At 29.8% G+C, this 20,798-nt stretch overlaps 3 protein-coding genes across 4 annotated transcripts; 2 read left to right on the top strand and 1 right to left on the bottom strand.

The window, feature by feature from the left end:
• Nucleotides 1-1,341: 1,341 nt before the first annotated feature.
• Bm3881 (Uncharacterized protein) lies at nt 1,342-2,591 on the top strand (the record flags this gene model as incomplete). The annotated part of the gene is made up of 3 exons (XM_001898313.2): nt 1,342-1,524; nt 2,177-2,265; nt 2,447-2,591. 3 exons carry the CDS (start codon nt 1,342-1,344, stop codon nt 2,589-2,591), a joined length of 417 nt encoding a protein of 138 aa, XP_001898348.2.
• Nucleotides 2,592-8,204: 5,613 nt separating this feature from the next.
• Bm6197 (calpain D, putative) lies at nt 8,205-13,408 on the bottom strand (the record flags this gene model as incomplete). The annotated part of the gene is made up of 16 exons (XM_043082210.1): nt 8,205-8,411; nt 8,526-8,615; nt 8,740-8,832; nt 9,180-9,276; nt 9,544-9,681; nt 10,019-10,165; nt 10,337-10,428; nt 10,593-10,758; nt 10,857-10,991; nt 11,409-11,584; nt 11,792-11,894; nt 11,970-12,087; nt 12,214-12,419; nt 12,696-12,808; nt 13,005-13,138; nt 13,264-13,408. 16 exons carry the CDS (start codon nt 13,406-13,408, stop codon nt 8,205-8,207), a joined length of 2,160 nt encoding a protein of 719 aa, XP_042938144.1.
• Nucleotides 13,409-15,714: 2,306 nt separating this feature from the next.
• Nucleotides 15,715-19,959, top strand: Bm7019 (the record flags this gene model as incomplete). Of its 2 annotated transcripts, none has more annotated exons than XM_001898315.2 (11): nt 15,715-15,876; nt 16,165-16,267; nt 16,348-16,535; nt 16,732-16,839; nt 16,983-17,126; nt 17,358-17,454; nt 17,710-17,813; nt 18,268-18,299; nt 18,957-19,112; nt 19,249-19,446; nt 19,788-19,959. In XM_001898315.2, the coding sequence occupies 11 exons, from the start codon at nt 15,715-15,717 to the stop codon at nt 19,957-19,959; spliced, it is 1,464 nt and encodes a 487-aa protein (XP_001898350.2). The 2 variants fall into 2 exon arrangements, with proteins under 2 accessions (XP_001898350.2, XP_042938143.1); XM_043082209.1 differs by having other exon boundaries at nt 17,358-17,466.
• Between the last annotated feature and the right edge of the window lie 839 nt (nt 19,960-20,798).

The raw sequence follows: 20,798 nt of genomic DNA, 5'->3' as shown, positions 1-20,798 counted from the left end.
CTTTGCATTAATAATATAAATGGTCAGAATGAGATGCTGCGAAGATCTCGGAAATCAATAATTTGTTACTGGAAGACTTAAGATAAGCTTTCAATAAGCTTTGTTAGATCTAAAATTACTGGGAGATCATTCTTCAAGAATTTCTTGTTTTCCATTTGATTAAAAGTACCACAATAGCAATGGTACTTGTAAGTATTAACATCTTCCCAACAATACAGATAGATTCTCGTAGTAATGATGTATTATCGTCACACCTGCTGCTTTTCTATCATTGTTCATTTGACCTGACCTAACCTGACCTGACCTTTGCTCAGCTCTCAACAATTTTATTATTGCCAAAACTTGCAACCATATAAGATTAGTTCTGTCCATTTTCGTTTGCCATAAAACAGTTAATTCTATCTTTTTTAAAAAAAGAGAATTACTGAAGATGAAATTTATCGGAATTTTTGATATTTTTCCATTTGAAAGTCAACATTTTAGCTTTGAGTTTGATTTTTGGTCAATTATTTCTTGCTATAAAGTAATATATAAATCGTAAGTATTGTCACCTGATCTTTCTATATAAATGATAATATTATTGGTACAGTTAATATCTGCTAATGCTATTCCACTGTTAATTTGTCCTAACTTAGTTTGATTTTATTTAGCTCAAATCAATTTTATTATTATGATTCATCCAAAAAGCTAAACAAGAAATGATATTAAATTTATCACATTCTCCTAGTTTAACTCCTTAAAGCTTATCTGTTGTGCATTTTACAGTGAATGCTACTCATCAATTCCAATGATTTCATTTTTATGAAATGTGGATTATCAGCATTCGAAATCTAACTTTTTCTTATCACTTCGACCATCCATTTGGCTTCTTTGTTGTCTTTTATTGATCATATCAGCACATATGTTTTCACTTCAATTTACACTGCTAACATCTGGCAGCTCCGCCACAATCTGTTCGTCAATTATGGATTTGCCAGAATGTCGGTATCATGAATGCTGCAATGCACAGATTGTTGTCTGTTCTCTATTATCTGACAATTAAAATTAAAGCTGTTATCACTGCTGCATTCATTGCTCTCAGTATCATTATCACTAATCATTCAGCAGATAGCAAAATTAGATGTTTTAGAGATTTTGATGATTGTTTTCATCATTTTGTTATCAGAATAATCAGAATTGCTCTGAGATGTCTTACAAAATTGCTATGTTAACTCGCCTCTTCACACATCACTCTCATTCAATGTTCTCTTTTATTTTCAAAATGTTATTTAAGTATTCGATTTAATTGCTTTCTATTCGGAATTTTCAGAGTTAAATTAATGGCATTTTAACTATTCAGGAATGCTACTAACATTGTTATGGCTACCTATACTTCCCATAACATCCTCATCACCATTTCAATGTTATTCATGTGGTGTATTTTTGAGTGCTCCAACAGCAACCTGTAAAGGTGAACCAAAAAAAATAAACTGTACTGGTAGTGGAATTCGAAATGGTTGCATTTCAGTTACTGCATTAAATACAGTTTGTTCCGCTTCCATTTTACAAAGATATATTTGCATATCTTATCAAAATTTTATACCAGCACTTCTCCAATTTTCATTTTATGCGGATAATAAAAATCAAAATTTTCACAATGATTCGGTAAAGCTTTTTTCAGATCATTTGAGAGCGAAATAGAAAAATGCAATGTTCAGGAATGGACAAATGATAACATTTTAATAGTTTTTGAAAAATAAAAAAAAAATAATAAATAAATAAATCTTCCTGTTCAATTTGTTCATCGGTAAATTTGAAAGAAGAAGGGGAAATATAAAGAATTAATTACAAGTTTCCTTTAATATTTGTTCATTAAATACATTTCTGTTTTATCCTCTGAATTATTTTTGATTAGTTATTCAAAAACCTTGAAAAATTTATTAAACTGGTTATCAATAGTTTATTGATTGTATTTCTGTAATTTAACTATTTGAGTAATTTTAAGCTTTCTTAAAATTAAAAATGTCAGAGCAACGATTTTTTCTATCATAAACAATTTAGAAATTCAGCAAGAGTAATAATTTGGTGCCCTTCCGTCAATTGTTATAGTGCAATATTTTCTGATAAGATAGATTATTTCAAATTGATTATTTCAAATGAAAAAAAAAAAGAAAGAAACAGTAATTAAAATTTTCAGGATGGTTCATACTACGTTGAAAAACGATGTGCAGATTCGGAGGAGAGAAAGCTAAAAGATGGTGAATGTGTGAATATGAATGTCTGGAAGTAAATTCTTTTAATTTTTGTTAGTAAAACTTTCGGATGGATACATGAAGTGTTGATAAGTTACTGATAAGAGACATAAAGTCAATGGATAATGAATATAAAATATAATAAAATAGCAGTCAATGTTATCATTTAATCCAACTTCATTTTCCTTTTCTTCTTTAATCTCGAAATTTTACAGATTGAAAGAGATGAGGAAGTGCTATTGTGCCAAAGAACTGTGCAATGGCCATTCAGCAACTGCAGTCACCACCACTTACCTATTCGTTTCAAATTTGTTCATAACATTTCTCATAATTTGTTTGGTAAATAAATCACTGATATAATTATAGTAGCATTTGCATTACATTTCATAAAAAGATGAGAAAATAAATTGCAATATAAAATGGGTAGATTAAGACTTACCGATAGATAATGCAGGTAAGTGATAATGGGTAGATTGACAGTACTGTTAGATAGTTTCTATTCTTTAAAATTTTCAATGAAATTTCATTCAGATATTTTGCTATTTATAACCTTCATGCATTGTGTCACAAGAGAGTTATCAGCTATAGCGACAGATTTATGACAGTGACATGTTCAACCGAGTAAATGTTACAATGACAGATACTTTATTTAAGCATACAGTATATCCAGGACACTAAGAAATAGTCTTCTGATGTTTGTCTCAAGTGATCAAGGAATAGTAATCAAGGGATTCTCTAGTTTACCATTTACCATTTCAGTTTTGTGCAGCTCTATATGCAGTCAAAATAGAATTTCAGATATAATTTAATCGAAATAGCCACTGATGAGTCATTCACATAGTTTAAAGTCATATTTAATTTAATCTCCCTCCAATTAAATTATTTGTTAATTTACTGCACTGATTTAAAAAAAAAAACTCTAAAGTAAAACAAATAAAAACCATTGGATTAATTTTTAAAAGAAATTGAGTGATATTAATTAATTAAAACTTTGTTTAATGGACAATATTTCAAATAGACTGTAAAATTTTGGATTAAATTTTTTCATTTTTTTTCACATTTCTATCTTTGCTAATTTCATCTTTAAATAATGTCATATAGGACTGGTCACTACAATCAACTCTGCTCCCCTACAACAACAACAGGTATTTATCCATAAACGATGTCGTAATAAAGTTACTATTCTTCAAATAATACCTTTATTAAATAATGCCTTAAGGCAAAACATTTCCTTCGTTCCGATTCTCTTAATTTCATTTCACTCAATAAGCAGTATGAATTTATTTCGTGGTTTATCAAATATTAAAACTACAGTATTCAAGTATATCTTAGCTACAGTACAACTCTCATTAACGTTTCATTCGAGAGGAATTTTCAAAAAAATATACTCATTTGTCGTTAAGAATACAAAAAAAAAAAGTTGCTGTAATTTTTTAAAGGAAAAAAAAAAAATTATGATGGGAAAATTTTGTTTGTTACTTTTAGATTTTAAATTTCAATATGTCCACCTGCCTTCTACTTTTTTTTTCAGTTTTTTTTAACTAACAGATAGCTCTCGTTAATTTGAAATAACCATTTAGAAAAGAGAAATGTGGGAAATACTGACAATAAGAGAGACAAACGATTAATGAAATGAAATGTTTTTTTTCTCCGTTTTTACTCCAAATCCTTTCCACTTATACTCCAAAAAAAATTGTCATAGAATTAAAATGAAAAAAGAGAAGATAGAGCGATGATAGATTAAAGAGTCTTAAAATGACAAATATTCTCATTATAAAAGTTGTTTGTTACTTCTTTTCAAGATTCATTTTCAAGCAGAAATATAACTGAACGAAAAATGTTAATAATTCATAAACAATAAGACTTTTGCAAAACAACAAATTAGATTAAAAAAAATTCTTTAGTAGGTTCTTTAAAAAATCTTTCAATCAGTTTTTTTAACTATTTTTTTAAGCGAATTTCTGATGAAATTTTTTCCGTTAACAATTTTTAGAAAGCAAAAGAATTCTGGCTAAATTAAATTTTGAGAAATGTTTTGCCTTGCATTTGATTAGCATCAAAATTCCATTTTCCGACTTATAAATTAAGTAAATTGAATAAACTTCAATTCATTTCACGTATCCACAGTACTTCATTTATTCTTAATCGCAAGATTTAAATGAAAATGTGGATGATGAACAATTCCGAACTTAAAAATTTTTATCTAAACTTTAAAAATTTTGGCATAAATTTTATTTTGATAGAAATTCTATCAAAGATTTTCATCAAATATTTGATGAAATCACAGTGTAAACAGAATGACGTACGTTAGTTTCACGTGGCATGTATTTAGGTTGAATATGATAATTATTGTAAATCTATCATGAAAAGATTAAAATTGTGTTATTTGAAAATGATTTGAAATAAAGAATATATCGTTGTATCGAAAGATGTAAATATGAATTAGATAGAAATTTTAAAGGAATTATTTATATTCACTGGAAAATGTATCATTCATGGTAAATTCATTGAGAAAAAAAAAGGACATAGAAAATTATTTCACTTTTTTGTTTCTTTTGCCATTCTATGTTGACTGATCAGACGAAAAGTCGTAAAGATTTTATAACACAGCTTCCTTCTTTTAAGTTGATATCAAATCCCTCTTCTCAATTCATCATCCTAACTGATAAATCGATTGAGATATAGGAGATAATTTCGAGATCAATTTCACTTGTTTGATGACAATATAGCTATACACTATATCTTAGTAATATTTTCAAAAAATCTCAACTTATTTCATTTCTTTACTTTATCCTAATGATAAATGATGACTTAAGTTCATAGTACCCTAATTTGTTTGATTATTTGATAGCAATTCTCTGCATTATGCTAGAAGCGTTTACTACTTCAAAATTACCTTTCAAATATTTGCGATAATTTAATTCCAATTTACAGCCAGCACTTTACAATTTATTCATTTTCATGCAATCTAAACTACTTGCTGTTTTTACTTCCAAAGATACGGCAGTAATTGAGTGATCGTTAGCTGATGTCCACTTCATGAAGAAATTCTTTAGATTTGTTTATTTCAATAAGCATTCTATGTCGAACAATACGCAGTACCATTCATTAATCTCAGATTCTTTTTCTCTCTCTCTCTCTCTCTCCCTCTCTCTCCATTTTAAAATCTAAAAAAATTGCACTCTTAATCACATTTGCAAAGAAATAAATACCAATTTTTTTTTCCAGGAATGAATTGCAGAAAGTTATTATGGCAAGTGATAAGCATTTTGTAATCTTTGAATTATTATTATTATCAATTTTACAAAGGATAAGAGTTGGAATATGATAATGAAGAGATCCACCATTTTAGCAAGTATTAATACTGAATGAGGAAGCTTTAACCTGATGATTGTTATCTTTAATAGACATACCGTTTAATTGTTCATTTCAAAAGTAAAATTGTCACAGCGTTAAAAAAAATCAAGTTAATTCAAATTGTTTTTAAGTTATCACAAAGATTATTTGAATTATAATACTATTTTTGCATCGATTAGAAATATTTTTAAAAAACATAAAAACAATTGGAAAATCGATGCTACCATATGCATATATTGAGAGTAATGAGTTATATATAGTAATTAAAAAAAAAAACATGACACTCGAATAAGAAGACAGAATTCTGAAAATATGCAAACGAGATGAATCAAAAAATGAAAAAAGAAATTTCCAGCTATCTTTGTAACTCATTACTTTGGTATTCAATTCTCAAAGGAAGGAAGTGAAGATGATTTCAATTCGAAGAATCATTTTTATCCTTTTGAAGTATAACTAGCTAAAATCTATTTCTCTATTCTTTCCCTTTTTTGAGAAACTAGTAAAAATGAGAAGGATGAGAAGCATATATATATAATTTCATGAAATTCCACATTTTTAGTGACAAGTGATCGATCTATTTATCCATATAAAATTAATATCGGAAAAATTTTTCAGTATCATAAAATAAAAATGTAAAACTTCTTATTAAACAAGTCGAAAGTTCCCGTCATCACCCATTATTCTACTAGAAATTTTCCTTCTTGAACCAAATATTCTAGATTACACGATTATACTGCTGTTTTGAACGTGTCTAAAGTTAAATAAGAAAAACGAAAAGCACTCCTGTCATATGGTACAACTTGTTAAATGAAATAGTTACAGTAATGAGAAGTTGTACGGTTGATCTGCCGAATTTATGATCGTTTAATTTTAACTAGGAAACATGAAAGAACACTATTTCAACTTATTTAAAGATGGTTGAGCCCAATATTCTTCAGAAATAACGGATAAAGTATCTTGAACAGATCCACTTATGTGACTATGATTGAAAAAAATAAGGGAAAAATATCATAGAACATTGAAATAATTTAAGAATTTTTGGACCATTATAAAATATTAAAGTTTTTGAACAAATGAGATCGAAATCAAATGGACATTTTAATGTAATCATATGATGCAGGCACATATGGTAGAACTATTTGCATCAAATAGCTTAATACAAAAATACTACGGGAAATCGTACAAAGATTTTGTCCTTTTACATCAAACGCACTTTTTACAAATTTAATCTCATTACTCATATCTATGATTTGGCGAGATGTAAAAATTTATTCGCGTTTCTCAGTCTAACAATCAATTCAAGATATTCCGATGACCTTCATTACATGACTTCCCATTACAAAAATTTTTTTTTATTTTCCATTGAAGGAATTACTTTATCCACTGAAGTTCTGTTGGAAAAAGCATACAAATAAATCCCTACCAAACAGAAAAATTAAAGAATTCCAAAATGTTCTATGTTTTGAAATTCTACAACCTTAGACAACAAGAATCGCCATGCTGAATAACGCTTTGCTTCTTCCCAAATTTAATCATCAATTTATTTTTAAATGTATTTACAATAAGGCGTCTTTACTAGAAAAAAAAAAAAAACAAACAAAAATCTAAACGAACAGAAAGAAAAAGAAACGCAATGTACTTTGTATTTCCAGCGCGCATTATCAATACGCAACTAAATCATTTTCTATTTCACTGAGTGTAAATTGTGAGATCATCTGATAAACTACCATATGTGCTGATATAATAACAAATGCAATGAAATACAGAACATAATCCCTTCACAATGATTACAAATAATGTGACCAACGATACTGTAAAACAAGAATCAAACAAAAAGATAATTATGACAGAAAAACTTGAGCATACTTTAAAATGGCAATTTTCTTGGTAAAACATATCGAATTTCTGTTAGTTATTCACTAACCAAGTTCTAAAACATTTTTGAAGATGAACAACACCGGGACGACTTTAGCACACCCTGATAAGCTATCATAAGTATTGATACAATATCATGTAACCAAATTAACATATGAAAAAATTCTTTTTTCGTTCTAAACAAAAATCAACAAATATTTTTGCCGTAAAGATAATAACTTCATGAATTATACAAAAATTAACTTTCCTTATTTCAAAAAAATATTTCAAATGCAAGCCACAACATTAGATGATCAGCTTAGTAAACAGATAACAGTTTAATCTCATTTACACACATAATATAGCAGATTTATTTCTATAAAGTTGACCTTAATCTTAATGACACAAAAGTAACAAGGGATTAGTCAGGAAACTTAGCGACAGCAGTTTAATAACAGAACAGAAAAAGAAGATAAACTAGGAATAGAAATGCGTATTCAATGAAGAAATCATAATGACGATTTTTCAATATCAAAAATGCGAAGTAGTTCAGCGAACACTAAAAAAATTAGTAGAAAGAGTATGGATATCTCATAGCAGACCTTAATCTACCAACAAAACCTTCACAACCTACAAAGGAATATCTTACAGAACAAAATTTGTAAGTATAAATTGAACGACTTCGCATAAACAAAAAAAGAAAAGATTAAATCTGAATAAGTTGGAATTTTATTAAGAAAGTGAAGCTGAAAAGTAAGAGGATCACCCGATTCTCCGAGGTTTATGAAGTGAAATCACGCAGGGATCTTTGATAAGTGGAATATGATCTGTAGACAAGGGCAGAGACAATTCACTGGGAGCAAGTGATAACCAATCATGCAAGCCGCGTGATGATGCAAGACGTTGCTTTAGATTATGATGAATGGTATACATTTGGGTCGTTTCAAAATGTGTAAGCAGCATCAAAATCTGAAACATTCTCTCAATTTCTGCTATTTCTATGTCCTTATAAGAAATGAACACTTTCAATTTCAGTTTAAATGAAAATTAGTCTATATATGGAAGAATTATGGGAAAGTGAACCTGACGATGCATTGGTGGTATTACGTCTACAGAAGTAAGACTTGCACGTGTTGAAAGTACATTAGCTGATTGTGAGCAATCGCAATAAACCTAAATTCAAAACTGCATTCAAAATTGAATTAGATATTTATAAATCATTAGTAAATTTGATTTAATAAAGAAGAATTTAAAATGAACATTCTGAATTATAATTTCAACAAAAGTTAAGTTTTACATGTAGAAAATGGCGGTGATGATGATTTTCGACCATCAGTATATGTCCACCAAAGTCCTTTGATACATAACGCGTAACTGTACCATCTAAGCACTAAAGACTATTCATTTGAAAATCTTTAGATGTAGCACTATCTAGTAAGCTATCTACAGCAAAAAGTTGTTGGAAATAGCAAATTTTCGGCTTGAACTTTATTCTATTTGATATTGTTTCTTTGTTTGATTATATAAGGTGGCTTAAAGTCGAATAATGACATGTAAATAAGTAAAAATTTGCATAAAGAATCATAACTTACTGCTTCAGAAAAAAAAAAAAAAAACTTATGACAGCTCTTAATAAAAAAAAAAAACTGAAAAACAAATGAGCATATGCATAGATGAATTAAACAAACAAAAACCAAAAAAGTTTCGTATTCAAAAGCAGTGTTCTGCATAACTCACCGGCGCTTTCTGACCCTCTTTTAAACACATTTCAATCATTGAATGTGCAATAACTGATGACGAGAAACAGTAAGCTTCCATCATTACCATTTTTGCACTGAAAAAATATTCCGGAATAGATTGTGCTCTTTGCGTAAAACGTTTAAGTATGCATGATTTTTTTTTACAAAATACGTATTATGTAATGATTTATTTTAAGTTTTTCTATAACTCAAAATTATAGAACATTTTTCGGACTTGTTATATTTTAAGATCTTTTTTATTCTATTTGCAATGCAAGGCCAATTAGTATGCAAACAACTTTTTTCAATTTTTAGCAACAGATTTTTCCATAATTTCTTTTAAATTTTTTAAAAATACTTACCTATGAAGAGCAACAACCGTTTGAATTGAAATTGGATCTGACATGTTACTGAAGGATATAGCAAGTACAGTATACAAAGCTGGGCCATTCAAGAAAACATCTTTAGTGCTCGCAAATGCTATACTACGGCGGAATGATCTGCAAAAAAAATACAACAAAGTTACTTAAAAATTTTTTTGAAAACTGGAAAAATGGAGCCACATTGTAGTTGATTTGTGGACAATGTTTACTATTTATAGAGTGCGACTTTGTACTAGGATACATTTACTCCCAGAAGAAAAAATATCAGTGCCCCAATTATTATTCCATTCAAACCCATAGGCTCGATTTGCACCGATCTCAAGAATCATTATCTTATAAAAATGAAAGGTTGAAAAAAGACTATCCCAAATAAAAAAACTGCGTAAAAATTAACATAAGTAAATTCTACAGTTTCTCGTGATATAATTAAAGAGAAAAGTTCTGTAAAATTCACCTTACGATAAGTTCACCTATTTGCATATTGGAAGGATTATTTTTATGAAGCAATACCATTATATCACTATCACATCGATCACGAGATCCTTTCTGATAAACGGTAATAGCCAGTTCCGTAGGTTCTTCGATTTGAAGTTGAAAACCTCTAAACGGTTTGAAAACGTTTAATTATAAAGACGTGAACCAGAATAACAAAGGCACATGTTAGACCTAAGGAATTCTTTTTTAAAGCATTTTTAAGAAAGAGGAATACAAAAACACAAACCAACAAAATACAAGAAAAATCAAGAGAAATCCTAAAGATCAAGTTACTTACATAACGTTTTCTTTGCCCCAGAACTGTGGTATCGAGCAATCAACCCGAATTTCTTTCCAACCCTGCGCTGACCGTACTTTCGCCACTTCAACCTAAAATAGTGTTTCACTCTGTAAATACACATAATGGAGTAGTTGAAAATATATTGGTTCATTTCCATAATCATTTGAACGATTTATAGTGATTAATGATAGATAAGCAATAAAATATTCACATCTATGCGGTTTTCAATTTAACTTTTCAAATTAAAACTCACAGAATCAAATCGTTGCATAAAATCTAGAAAAGGCATCCAAAACGCGCCTGCCTCTGGACCATCTGGTAACAATATTCGACGACTTGTTTCATCCCAACCTGACCAAGTATCACACCAAGGTCCATTCCAAGTAAACGAACCCCAAGGATTTCGTAAGCGAACAACCCTAAATATATGCGAACCTTACGGAATCTTGATGGCACATTTTATAATCTGCTCTGCTACTCAGAATTCTGAATTTTAAGGACAAATTGAAAAATATGCCTTTGATTGTTATATTCTTTAACATCTAGCAGAGAATATGCATGCCGTATTTGTAACCCTACTCGTCTAAACTCAGCTTCATTTACATAACGTCTTCCGCTACCACAACTGCAACCCATAATAAAACCTGCTTCTCTGCAAATGATAGTTCTGTTATAGTCTGAAAAAAAAAAAAAAAGATTTGAATTTAAATGAATACATGACAGTGAAAAAAAGTTGGCAAAACTCAATTATGAAAAGTACACTAATATTTTAAATATATGGCACCGAATCCTAATAGTAATGCTTTAATGTTTACTTATAATTTTACGAATTCTAATCACTGTTCCTTCACCATCTCATCATTTCTCTTCACTCGTTGATTCATTTAAATCTCAAGAAATTTGATGACATAATATTTTTGGAAGCATCATTCTTGAGATGAAATCGAGAAATCCTATGCATCCTCTTGAACATTATTTAATAATATGCCATTTAACTCACTGTGCCAAGCACTTAATTCCTAATTTAAATTGAACCTCAGTTTACTTAAGAAAAAGAAATATCACGTACCTCATGCTGAGGAGCTGAGCCCAAATAAGATCGTGGTCTGTACAATTTTCAAGATCAAGGAATGTACACGGTGCACCTGTAAGTATTGCGAGACCTTCCAATGTACGTCCCGCAGGTAACTTTGCATAACAGCCAAGTACTTTTGCGAGTGCTTTCTCAATCAAGGGAACCCAAAGCTGAAAATTACGATGCAAAAATATTTTTCTGTCTAACTGAATTTATAAATGAAGTTCAAATTAACTGAAATAAATCATTATAATTGCACGATGATTTTGAGCTGCTTATGAATCTAATTCCGAATTTTAATTTCAAATCTTTTTAGGAAGTAGGGAAATGAAAATCTTAACTGACATAGAAAAGTAAATGATCTAATTCAGAAAAACCTGGTTGCGTCGTCCAACAGCAAAAGCAAGACCATGAGTTTGAGAATGGCACGGAAGAAAATCATCAACAAGGATTACCTGCCAGTGACCGTCAACACAGAGGCTAGAATTTGATATTCAATGGAAGAATATCGTAAGCAATAAAATATCTAAACAGGAAAGAAAAGATGCGACTTACCGTATTTGATAAACACCCCATGGATTATAAGTTTTTGTAAGAAAAATCTGATCTAGAATATCTGGTCTTTCAGCGATAACTGCCAGAGCTGATAAAAACCAACAATTACCCAAGCAACCTGTAAAAGAAAACAAACTATTTAGAAATTTGTCGATAATGTTTTGATAGAACATATACTGATTCTGAAGAATACATATCTAAAATATTAGAAACAGGAAATTCAAAACCGAAAAAAAGAACTAACCTTGTTCGATATCCGATGGCTTAGGATCCAGAAACACAGACCATCTATAACGTCTGCCATCCTTTGTGTATATGTCTTGTGGTCGAAGCCAGATAAAATGGTTCGCATCTATTTTTTTACCATTTAATCTTTCATCAATAATAAAATTACCAATGGATTTTTTCGAATGAGGGAAACTATCGTCGATAAATGGCATGTTATTTTCTCTGCAAAAGACAATTTTAAAAGTACTCTTTTCGTTAAAAACCAATAACTAAGTGACTGTATTACTATTACTATATCTTTGTATTATCTTATTTGCTTCAATTGCCTGAAGTTTCATAGGTTTAGAACTCAAGAACTTAAAATAATGCCAGAATACCAGTTTCAAAAGCAAAAATACCAATTTTTGAATTTAACCTACTCTTAACGCAAGGCACCATTAGCAAGTCTTTTAAGGGATTTATATAAATCGAAAAAGGAAATTATAAAAACCAAGTTACTTGCAGAATCCAACAATCCGATCAAACTCGGATGCAGCTTCTTTTTCATCATTCTGCAACAGTTGAAACGATGATGTCGAGATGGCGTGACATGGCACCATTGGAGGTTGCATCTGAATTATCAATAAACAAATTTATTGAAGCTGGTTGAATAAATGCATCCCAATATAACAATAATCCATACTGTTTTCGTCAAGATTTTCACGCTCGTCTTGGCACTGATGTAATATGATCCTTGCGCAAGCCATCTTTTCTCAAACTACCAAGAAATGTCAAATTTTTTGTTGAAATTAAGTGATGTATTTCTACCTGTGTTGGTGATGGAGGACATGACGAAAGATCACGAGAAGATGAAGCTCGTGATAAGTTGAAGACAGCAGGCAGTGTTCTGATATCATTTAAAGCTGAATCAATTGCATTCCAAGCACCGCTTAATGAGATTTCTGAAATTAAAAGCTTAAAATAATATTATTTAATCGCAATTTCGAGTTTTTATTCAAAGTTTCGAAGTAAATTTCATTACATTAATCACTACGACTTTAACAAGAAGTACAATGAAAGACCTTACTTGGCCATTTGAATAATCGTCCACGTTGAGGACGTAAAATGGAATTACTCGATGAAGTTGTGTTCTCTGATCCACATGAAGCACAGAAAAGAGATGCATCATCGTTGAGGAGAGTACAATACCTACACGACCATACACCATACATTTTTGTGTATCACACTACGTCAATATGTACATACATATATACCCGTCACTCAATATCTCGTCTGGAATGATTTTTTTCTTTTCGATGGAAATTGAAAATATTCCCATTTCCTCTACACTGCAATTATCAACAAATAGTTATTCTCTCCCTCCCTCTCCCTCAGTTATTTCAAAAGGACAAACACGTGATCGCTTCTGATATCATTTGAATATCACATGACTGGAATGAATGAGAACTTATTTCAGAAGCATAAAATTGACGATTGCAAATGTATATTAATGAGAAATATAAAAATCATTGCTAGTATAAAAATGGAAATGAAAAGGATGAAGTGATATTTCACGTACAGAATGGAATTCAAAAAATTTAAATTAACGTTTCCATGCATCAAATTTCGACTACAATAATTCAAAAATCATTCGAACCATCATGAATACATCAATGAGTGGACCATCCATTCAACCACACATTGTACCAATTTCTGTCTCAGATAAGTTAGATCGAATGATAACAGTACTGATAGCACTGATAACACTGATAGCGAGGAGACTTACGTATGCTGCGACTAGATGAATGAATGAGCTAATGGAATAATGTAGTATTCGATAAGTGTGGGAATGAGAAGATGAAATGCTGAAAGAAAATAAAAGTTGAAAGAATGCAATTATGCTAGCAGAATTGCAGTTACCCATGGAAATTGTTAAATTCAATAATGAAATTTCATAGTGATCAGATTCATTCTTTTATTAAATAAAGTCAAAAATGAGATATCATTTTTACTCCATCGATTGATCAGAAATAGTTAAATAAAAAAATTTGTCAGTTTTACTTACACAATTACCCAAAATTTTCGCTTTTATAAAATCACTGATAAAATGATGCAATTAAATTGTTTTCTCCTTTTATTCCATCTTATAGCATTGTTAATAAACAAATTTGCATATGGTATATTATAACAGTGAAGTTGTGTGCATTTCTAAATGATAAAAGAGAAAAATTTGCATATAATATGTTATGGTAGTAAAGCTAGGAGGAATTTATGAAAGTAAAGAAATTTGCATAAATGAGGAAAGGCGTTACAATTGCGATAAGAATAATTCATTTGCAAACAGTTCACTCCTTTCTTGCTTGGCAGACAGTTGTCTCGACTATTACTCTCTTCTGGTAAATTATATGTTTTACTTCTTCTTATATGAAAGATTCAGAATTGAGAATTCTAAGCTAATTTCCTTAGTGTTCAAAGATTTCACAGTATTCTTTGAGATGTTTCTCATTTATATCAACAAATATATCAACTTCCAATCCAATTTTGTAGTTTTTTTTTTTTTTTTTTTTTAAGGCAAAGTTATAAGTGAAATTTAGAATTTTGGGATCAAATAGCAGAAAAGTTTAAGAAATTACACTGCACTTCTTTATCTTACAAATACTAATCTTTTCAAAACCTAAATTTAAAATACGACTAAAGTAATTTCATATATTTCTCATAGAAATCAAAATTTTCCTGGAAACATTAACAACTTTCCGTAACAATTCACATCAAGTAACTAAAAGATAATAAATTGAATCGTAAGATTGCTTTTGAGAGTATAGCAGAGAGTTCTCAATTTAATTATGGTTAGCGAAAAGCAGTGCATAGTTTGAGTAATAACCAGCTAATCTAGTAAGGTTTTATATCTAAAATTGAATTGAAATTGTAAAACTAAGTAAAATTATTATCAAATATTTAGAATATCTGTCGTTCTGTTGTAACAGTTCTATTCTGACAACGAAAGAATCAAAATGGTTCGTTTTTAAGTAATCTTTCTTTTTTTAAGTTAAGTAATCTTTCCGAAAATTTTCACAAGTAATAAATGAGACATAAGAGGGATTCATAGTATATAATGTAAAGGGAAATTTTTTCCATTATTAGTGACTTTCCCGCACTTTAATCTCGTACGTTTGTAAATGAACGAAATTTTGAGAATAATTAATTATTCCATATTTTAGAGTAATTCAGAAAAAAAAAGCGGCGAATTTGAAGCTGTTCCGAATTTGGATCTCGAAGAATCCGAAGGTGTTTCGATAAAACATTTTTGTGAATTTCAACAAATATTTTTAACTTGAAAAACTTGAAGATATTGAAAATTATGCGCTGCAGTGCCATGTTATTAAAATTTAATACCTTCAGAAAATTTCAAAGATTTTTATTTAAAGTTTCTCCTGGATTTAATTCCATTGATTAATGAATGATTTAGCATGTTTGAAATGCTTTTTATTGAGAAATTGATTTGTCTTCAGCTATTGAAAATTCGAACACTGGGAAAACAATGAGATCAGTTGCTTCGATCAATTCGAATAATCGAGAAACAATGAAATCAGTTACTGATAGTGTCAAAGATAAGGGAAAACCCGAGATTGCAATTGCCGCCGCTAGTGAAAGTGATTATGACGATAGCGAGCAGCAATATTTCAACCAAGACCTAAAAGATGTTGGTACTACTGGTAGACTGCTATTAAAATTCCATCTTTTCCCCAATTCTCGAATATATTTAACTCGATAAGTTACTCTTCGAGAAGACTAAGCTAACTTTATTTTATGTATTTCTCAAAATTAATTAAAATAAGCTCTGATTATTTTCTTGATAAAAAAACAATCGAACATTATAATTTTTCAGACAGTAATTTCGTTGCAATTGATAAAACTTGAATAAACTGAGATTGAAATCATTTTAAGTAATGGAATAGATGTCATGAATAATTAGTCTTAAAATATGCAGGTAAATGAGGAGTATTTGGCACGACTCATTAAGGAAAAGGAAGATTTGGGAACTCTACCAAGTACTTTTCACTTTAAGCATGCTATTCGTCTCGTTGACGAAGGTATATTCATTTCACATTATTAGTACCAACTTTTTTTTTTTTTTTCTCAATTATTAAATTTTAAAAATTTAATAGTATAGAGATTGCCAAAATTCATGAGAGTCTTGAACAATCAATGGAAGTGAACGGAGATGGAATGGAACTGCTACCAGGGATACCAACTCAAGAAACGTATGAAGATGGCACCATGGATGAGGTATCAATCACAACAAATGGGAAAGTTTTTCTACAAGAGAAAATATTTGTGCCAGTAAATGAATATCCAAATGTAAGTTTTCATTTGGTATCAGTAAATCATAAAGTGCGCTTATCGTCAATTTTAATAAGAAGTAAAATTTAAAAAAAGTAAAATAATTTTTAGCATTTGAACAAAGCTAGTTGTCAATTTCTAAATCACTGAAATTCTGAAATTTCATTTCTGAAATCTCAAACAAACCATTCAATTTATTGTCTTATCTTGACAGTATAATTTCGTTGGACGTATTCTTGGTCCACGTGGGATGACCGCAAAACAGCTTGAGGAGGAATCAGGCTGCCGTATCATGATTCGTGGACGTGGATCAATCCGTGAGGTTAATTTAGTTGATATCAATTTTTTATAAACTCAATGAGTAAACTTATCTTTTCGGTTCACTCAAAATGAAAATCTTCCCAAATATGAAACTAAAGTCATAGCAATAACATTTCTGTGAGAGGAAAATTGAAGTAATTTGAGGATGCCCCGCAACGTCAAAATATCCACAACGATCACATGAAGGAAGAATTGCATGTTTTGGTGCAATGCGAAGATTTCGAAGAAAGAGCAAAAGCAAAAATGAAAAGGGCTGTTGACTGTATCCGTTCCATGCTTATACCACCAGTACATTCATTACTCCTCCTTCACTGCTGTCAAATATATTTATTTTCTAAATTAACTCCATAAATTGGCTAATTTTCAAAGAATAAAAATAATTTATCAAAACTCAAATTTCTAGAATGACTATAACTATAGTATTATTCCTATTGATAATTCAAAAACATAAGTAAATTATTGAAAATTCTGAAGACACCAATTCAAAAAAATATTTTAATTTTCCATTATTTTTTTAAGGCAGAAGGTGAAGATGAATTGAAACGTAAACAGCTGATGGAATTATCGATCATTAATGGTACTTATCGACCAACTATTGCATCGCGAACAGCGCTTCGTAAATATTTTTGTATGCTTAATTGCTCATGAAATTTATGTACATCATAGATTACTTTAATTCAAAGTAAAAAAAAAATACAAACCTACTTTAATTAATGTTGCTTTAAGTTAGATATGAGGGATAATAATTGTAAATAAACTGATAATTACTGTGCATCCAAAATATTTAATGAAGTGGAGAAAGAGTCTAACTTGTAATCACGTTAAATTATTTTATTTTATTTCCTGCAAATAAGTAAGACTATAAATTCAGGCAATTACTCGCTATTTCCACAAGTAAATTTTGGTCAGATTGGAGTGGGAAATACAATCTACGGAATGAACAATTTTCCAATGCTTCCAAATAGCGGCGTTGAGGTTGACATTTATCTTTTTTGACATTTATCTAGTCATTCTTTTAAAATTAACTAATTATTTATTAATTTTAATGTTGTGGTCAAATAGATTGATGTTCAATTAAACGATCAAATAGATCTGTAAGCAATTAATAAAATGACAAAATAATCGCCGTGACATTTTTCTAAACCTTAAAAAAAGTTTATATCTCAACTAAAATGTTTTCATCCTTTTTTAGATGCTTTATTTGTATCTAAACACACTTAGACACACTTAGTATTTTTAAAATTAAACACTTTTGCTATTTATTATAATGATGATGAAAACTTTTAAGTTAATATATATATAATTATTTATTTATTTTACTGACGCAAACTTTCAAGTTAACATGTATATATAATTAAAATATAATTATTTATTTATTTTAATGATGGAAACTTTTAAGTTAATATAATTAAAAGCAGCCATATTTCAGGGCAACAAATATAACACATTCTATGATCCCAGGTAGAACTACTTCCAATTGCTTTCTTTCATAATTTAGCTTTTCCAAATTGAATTTTAATTAATTAATGTAATTTAATTATATATTTTAAATCAGTGAAATATTTTAAAATTATTTTTTGTTTCATAAAATTAAGGCTGAAAAAGAAATCGAAAAAATGAGCGAAAAAATTTTTTCTTCATTTTATCAATATCATTTTCTATAATCAATCTTACTTTCTCATTTTCTTCGGAAAACTTAGGACTTTTCGAGAGATTGAATTTTGAAAAAGAATTATTGATTTCAGTGTTGACAACAGCGGTTTTTGCATGATTTCAGTATTGATAAGAAAAACATTTTTAGATAATTCAAGTGAAAAATTTCTCCTCTTTTTTTGAAATAAAACTATTTTTCAATTTGAAACATTCGAAATTCGAAAACTTTTTCTCTCCACTTCACCTGTATGTTGAACGAATTAATTTTCACTCACAAAAGTCGCACATTAATCAACGGAACATTTCCCATCGTTGTGCGAGATGAAATGAATGATGAAAAAAAAAAAAGACATGAAAATAACTTTAATCTAAAATGATCGTTGAAATGGGCAAAGAAATTGCAAAAGTTCCCATTCAATTTGCGCTATTTAAATTAATCAATATATAATCTTTATCAATAAACAGAGCAGGCGTAAATTTTCCATACAATTATGCGCAACAATACCAGTACAATGCTTATACCGCAAATACGCGTCAGGCGCTTGCATCATTGGGATTCGATATGGACGCCTTCGAGATTAACGACTGTTATGGCAAACGAATGGGCCGGGCATCTGCAGGGTAAGTTATGCATAACTAACGTACGATCAAAGCCGGAATGAGCAACAGCATTACCAGCGGAAGAGTTTATTTTCATCTCTTCGGAGTGTCTACAATCACACAGTACATACGAGTAAATGAATTCTCCCTTATGTAGCGTCTCCGGCAATCACGCAGCTACAACAAACGCAGCTGCGTTTGCTGCGCAATATCCTCGCCCCTGTGGATATAGCGCTCCGCTTATGGATCCGTTCGTTATGCAGGGTATGTGGAATCCGGCGATTAATTCACCGATGTTCGGTATTAATGCATCCAACCCACTGGCTAGAGAATACTACAATCACGTAATGACTGGGTAAGCTTGCTTCTTTTTTTTGGCACCATTGTTAGGGCGTAAATGTCGCATTTTATCCTTTAAGTAGATGTGAGAGGTAAAATGAATTTTGTGAAATATAAAGTAATTTGAGAGAAACTATTTGCGAACAATAAATGTGCACTCCGTTCAAAGAGTGCAAACCTAGGCGTGGCTAAGATTTAACCTTATTTCTATGCTTTATATGAATCTCTTAGATCTTTCCCTCAGAGGAAGAGAATAAAAATGGAGAAGTTCAATGAATTCATTAACCTTTGTCAACCTTTGATTCATTCTTCCCTAAATTTCCCACTTTTTTCATATTCTTTTTTTCCAACTTCTAGACTTGCACAAACAATTAACAGTAATGGAGTATCGATTGGTAACGGAATGTCGCAATCATCTAGCACTCCACCTGTCAACTTACAGCAGTACCTTACGGCTGCGGCACTACTCAGCGGTGCGCCAAACTTTCGTACCGATGGATCTGGCGATGGACCTAATGACCATCACTGAATGCTAAAGACGGCCCAAATTATAATTATTTCATTCACTTTTATAAGATTTAATTTTATTAATGCATATTCTCATTAGTTGAAATTGGCAACGATACTATTAGTCCTTTTCTCTTTATTATTTTTCAGTAATATTTGTGTTCTCTTGCAGAAATACTTTTTTTGTTTTATTTCAAAATGAGAAATACCCGATTTTGAAAAAATTTTAATTACTTATTCTAGTGATGAAGGGAAAAAAATGTTAAGCGCTTCTATAAATATTGCATATCTTATCATAGCTACTTCTCTCTTTTTTTGCAACTGATTAACCCCCCCTCCCTCCTTCCCTCCCAAAAAAAAAAAAAAAAAAGCTAAAATAAAGATAATAAATTGGTGAGTTCTCTTTTTCGTCATTATTACACTTAGATATGAAAAATTAGGTGTAGACTTAAGTATAAGAATTATATTTGTATTGAACTGAACAAAGCTTACCTGTTATTTTCGTGATATCATATCATATATCATTCGGATACTCATTTCTGATTTATTAAGCAATTTAATTTCTATTTAATTGTTTACTGATTAGTCTATTTTAGCTCTCTCAAAATTATGAATTAAGTAAGGAATTTTTTTTTGTTAAAACTATTTGAATTTAAATTTCATTAAAAACTATCTAAAAAAGCTTCGTTGGCTATTTTTTTTCGTATTTATTTCCATTATATAAAAAAATTGTGTTTAATCCTAAATAAATATGTTTGTTAGTTGTAAAACACATATGATTTCTGATAAATAAATCATAAAACATGATTCACTAATAATATTTCTTATATTTTTATTAATATTAAATGATCTTTGTAAGAA

This window comes from Brugia malayi (genome assembly GCF_000002995.4).
Source record: "Brugia malayi strain FR3 genome assembly, contig: Bm_v4_Chr4_scaffold_001, whole genome shotgun sequence".
NCBI classification, from domain to species: Eukaryota; Metazoa; Nematoda; class Chromadorea; order Rhabditida; family Onchocercidae; genus Brugia; species Brugia malayi.
This window is presented reverse-complemented; position numbering and strand designations above follow the sequence as displayed.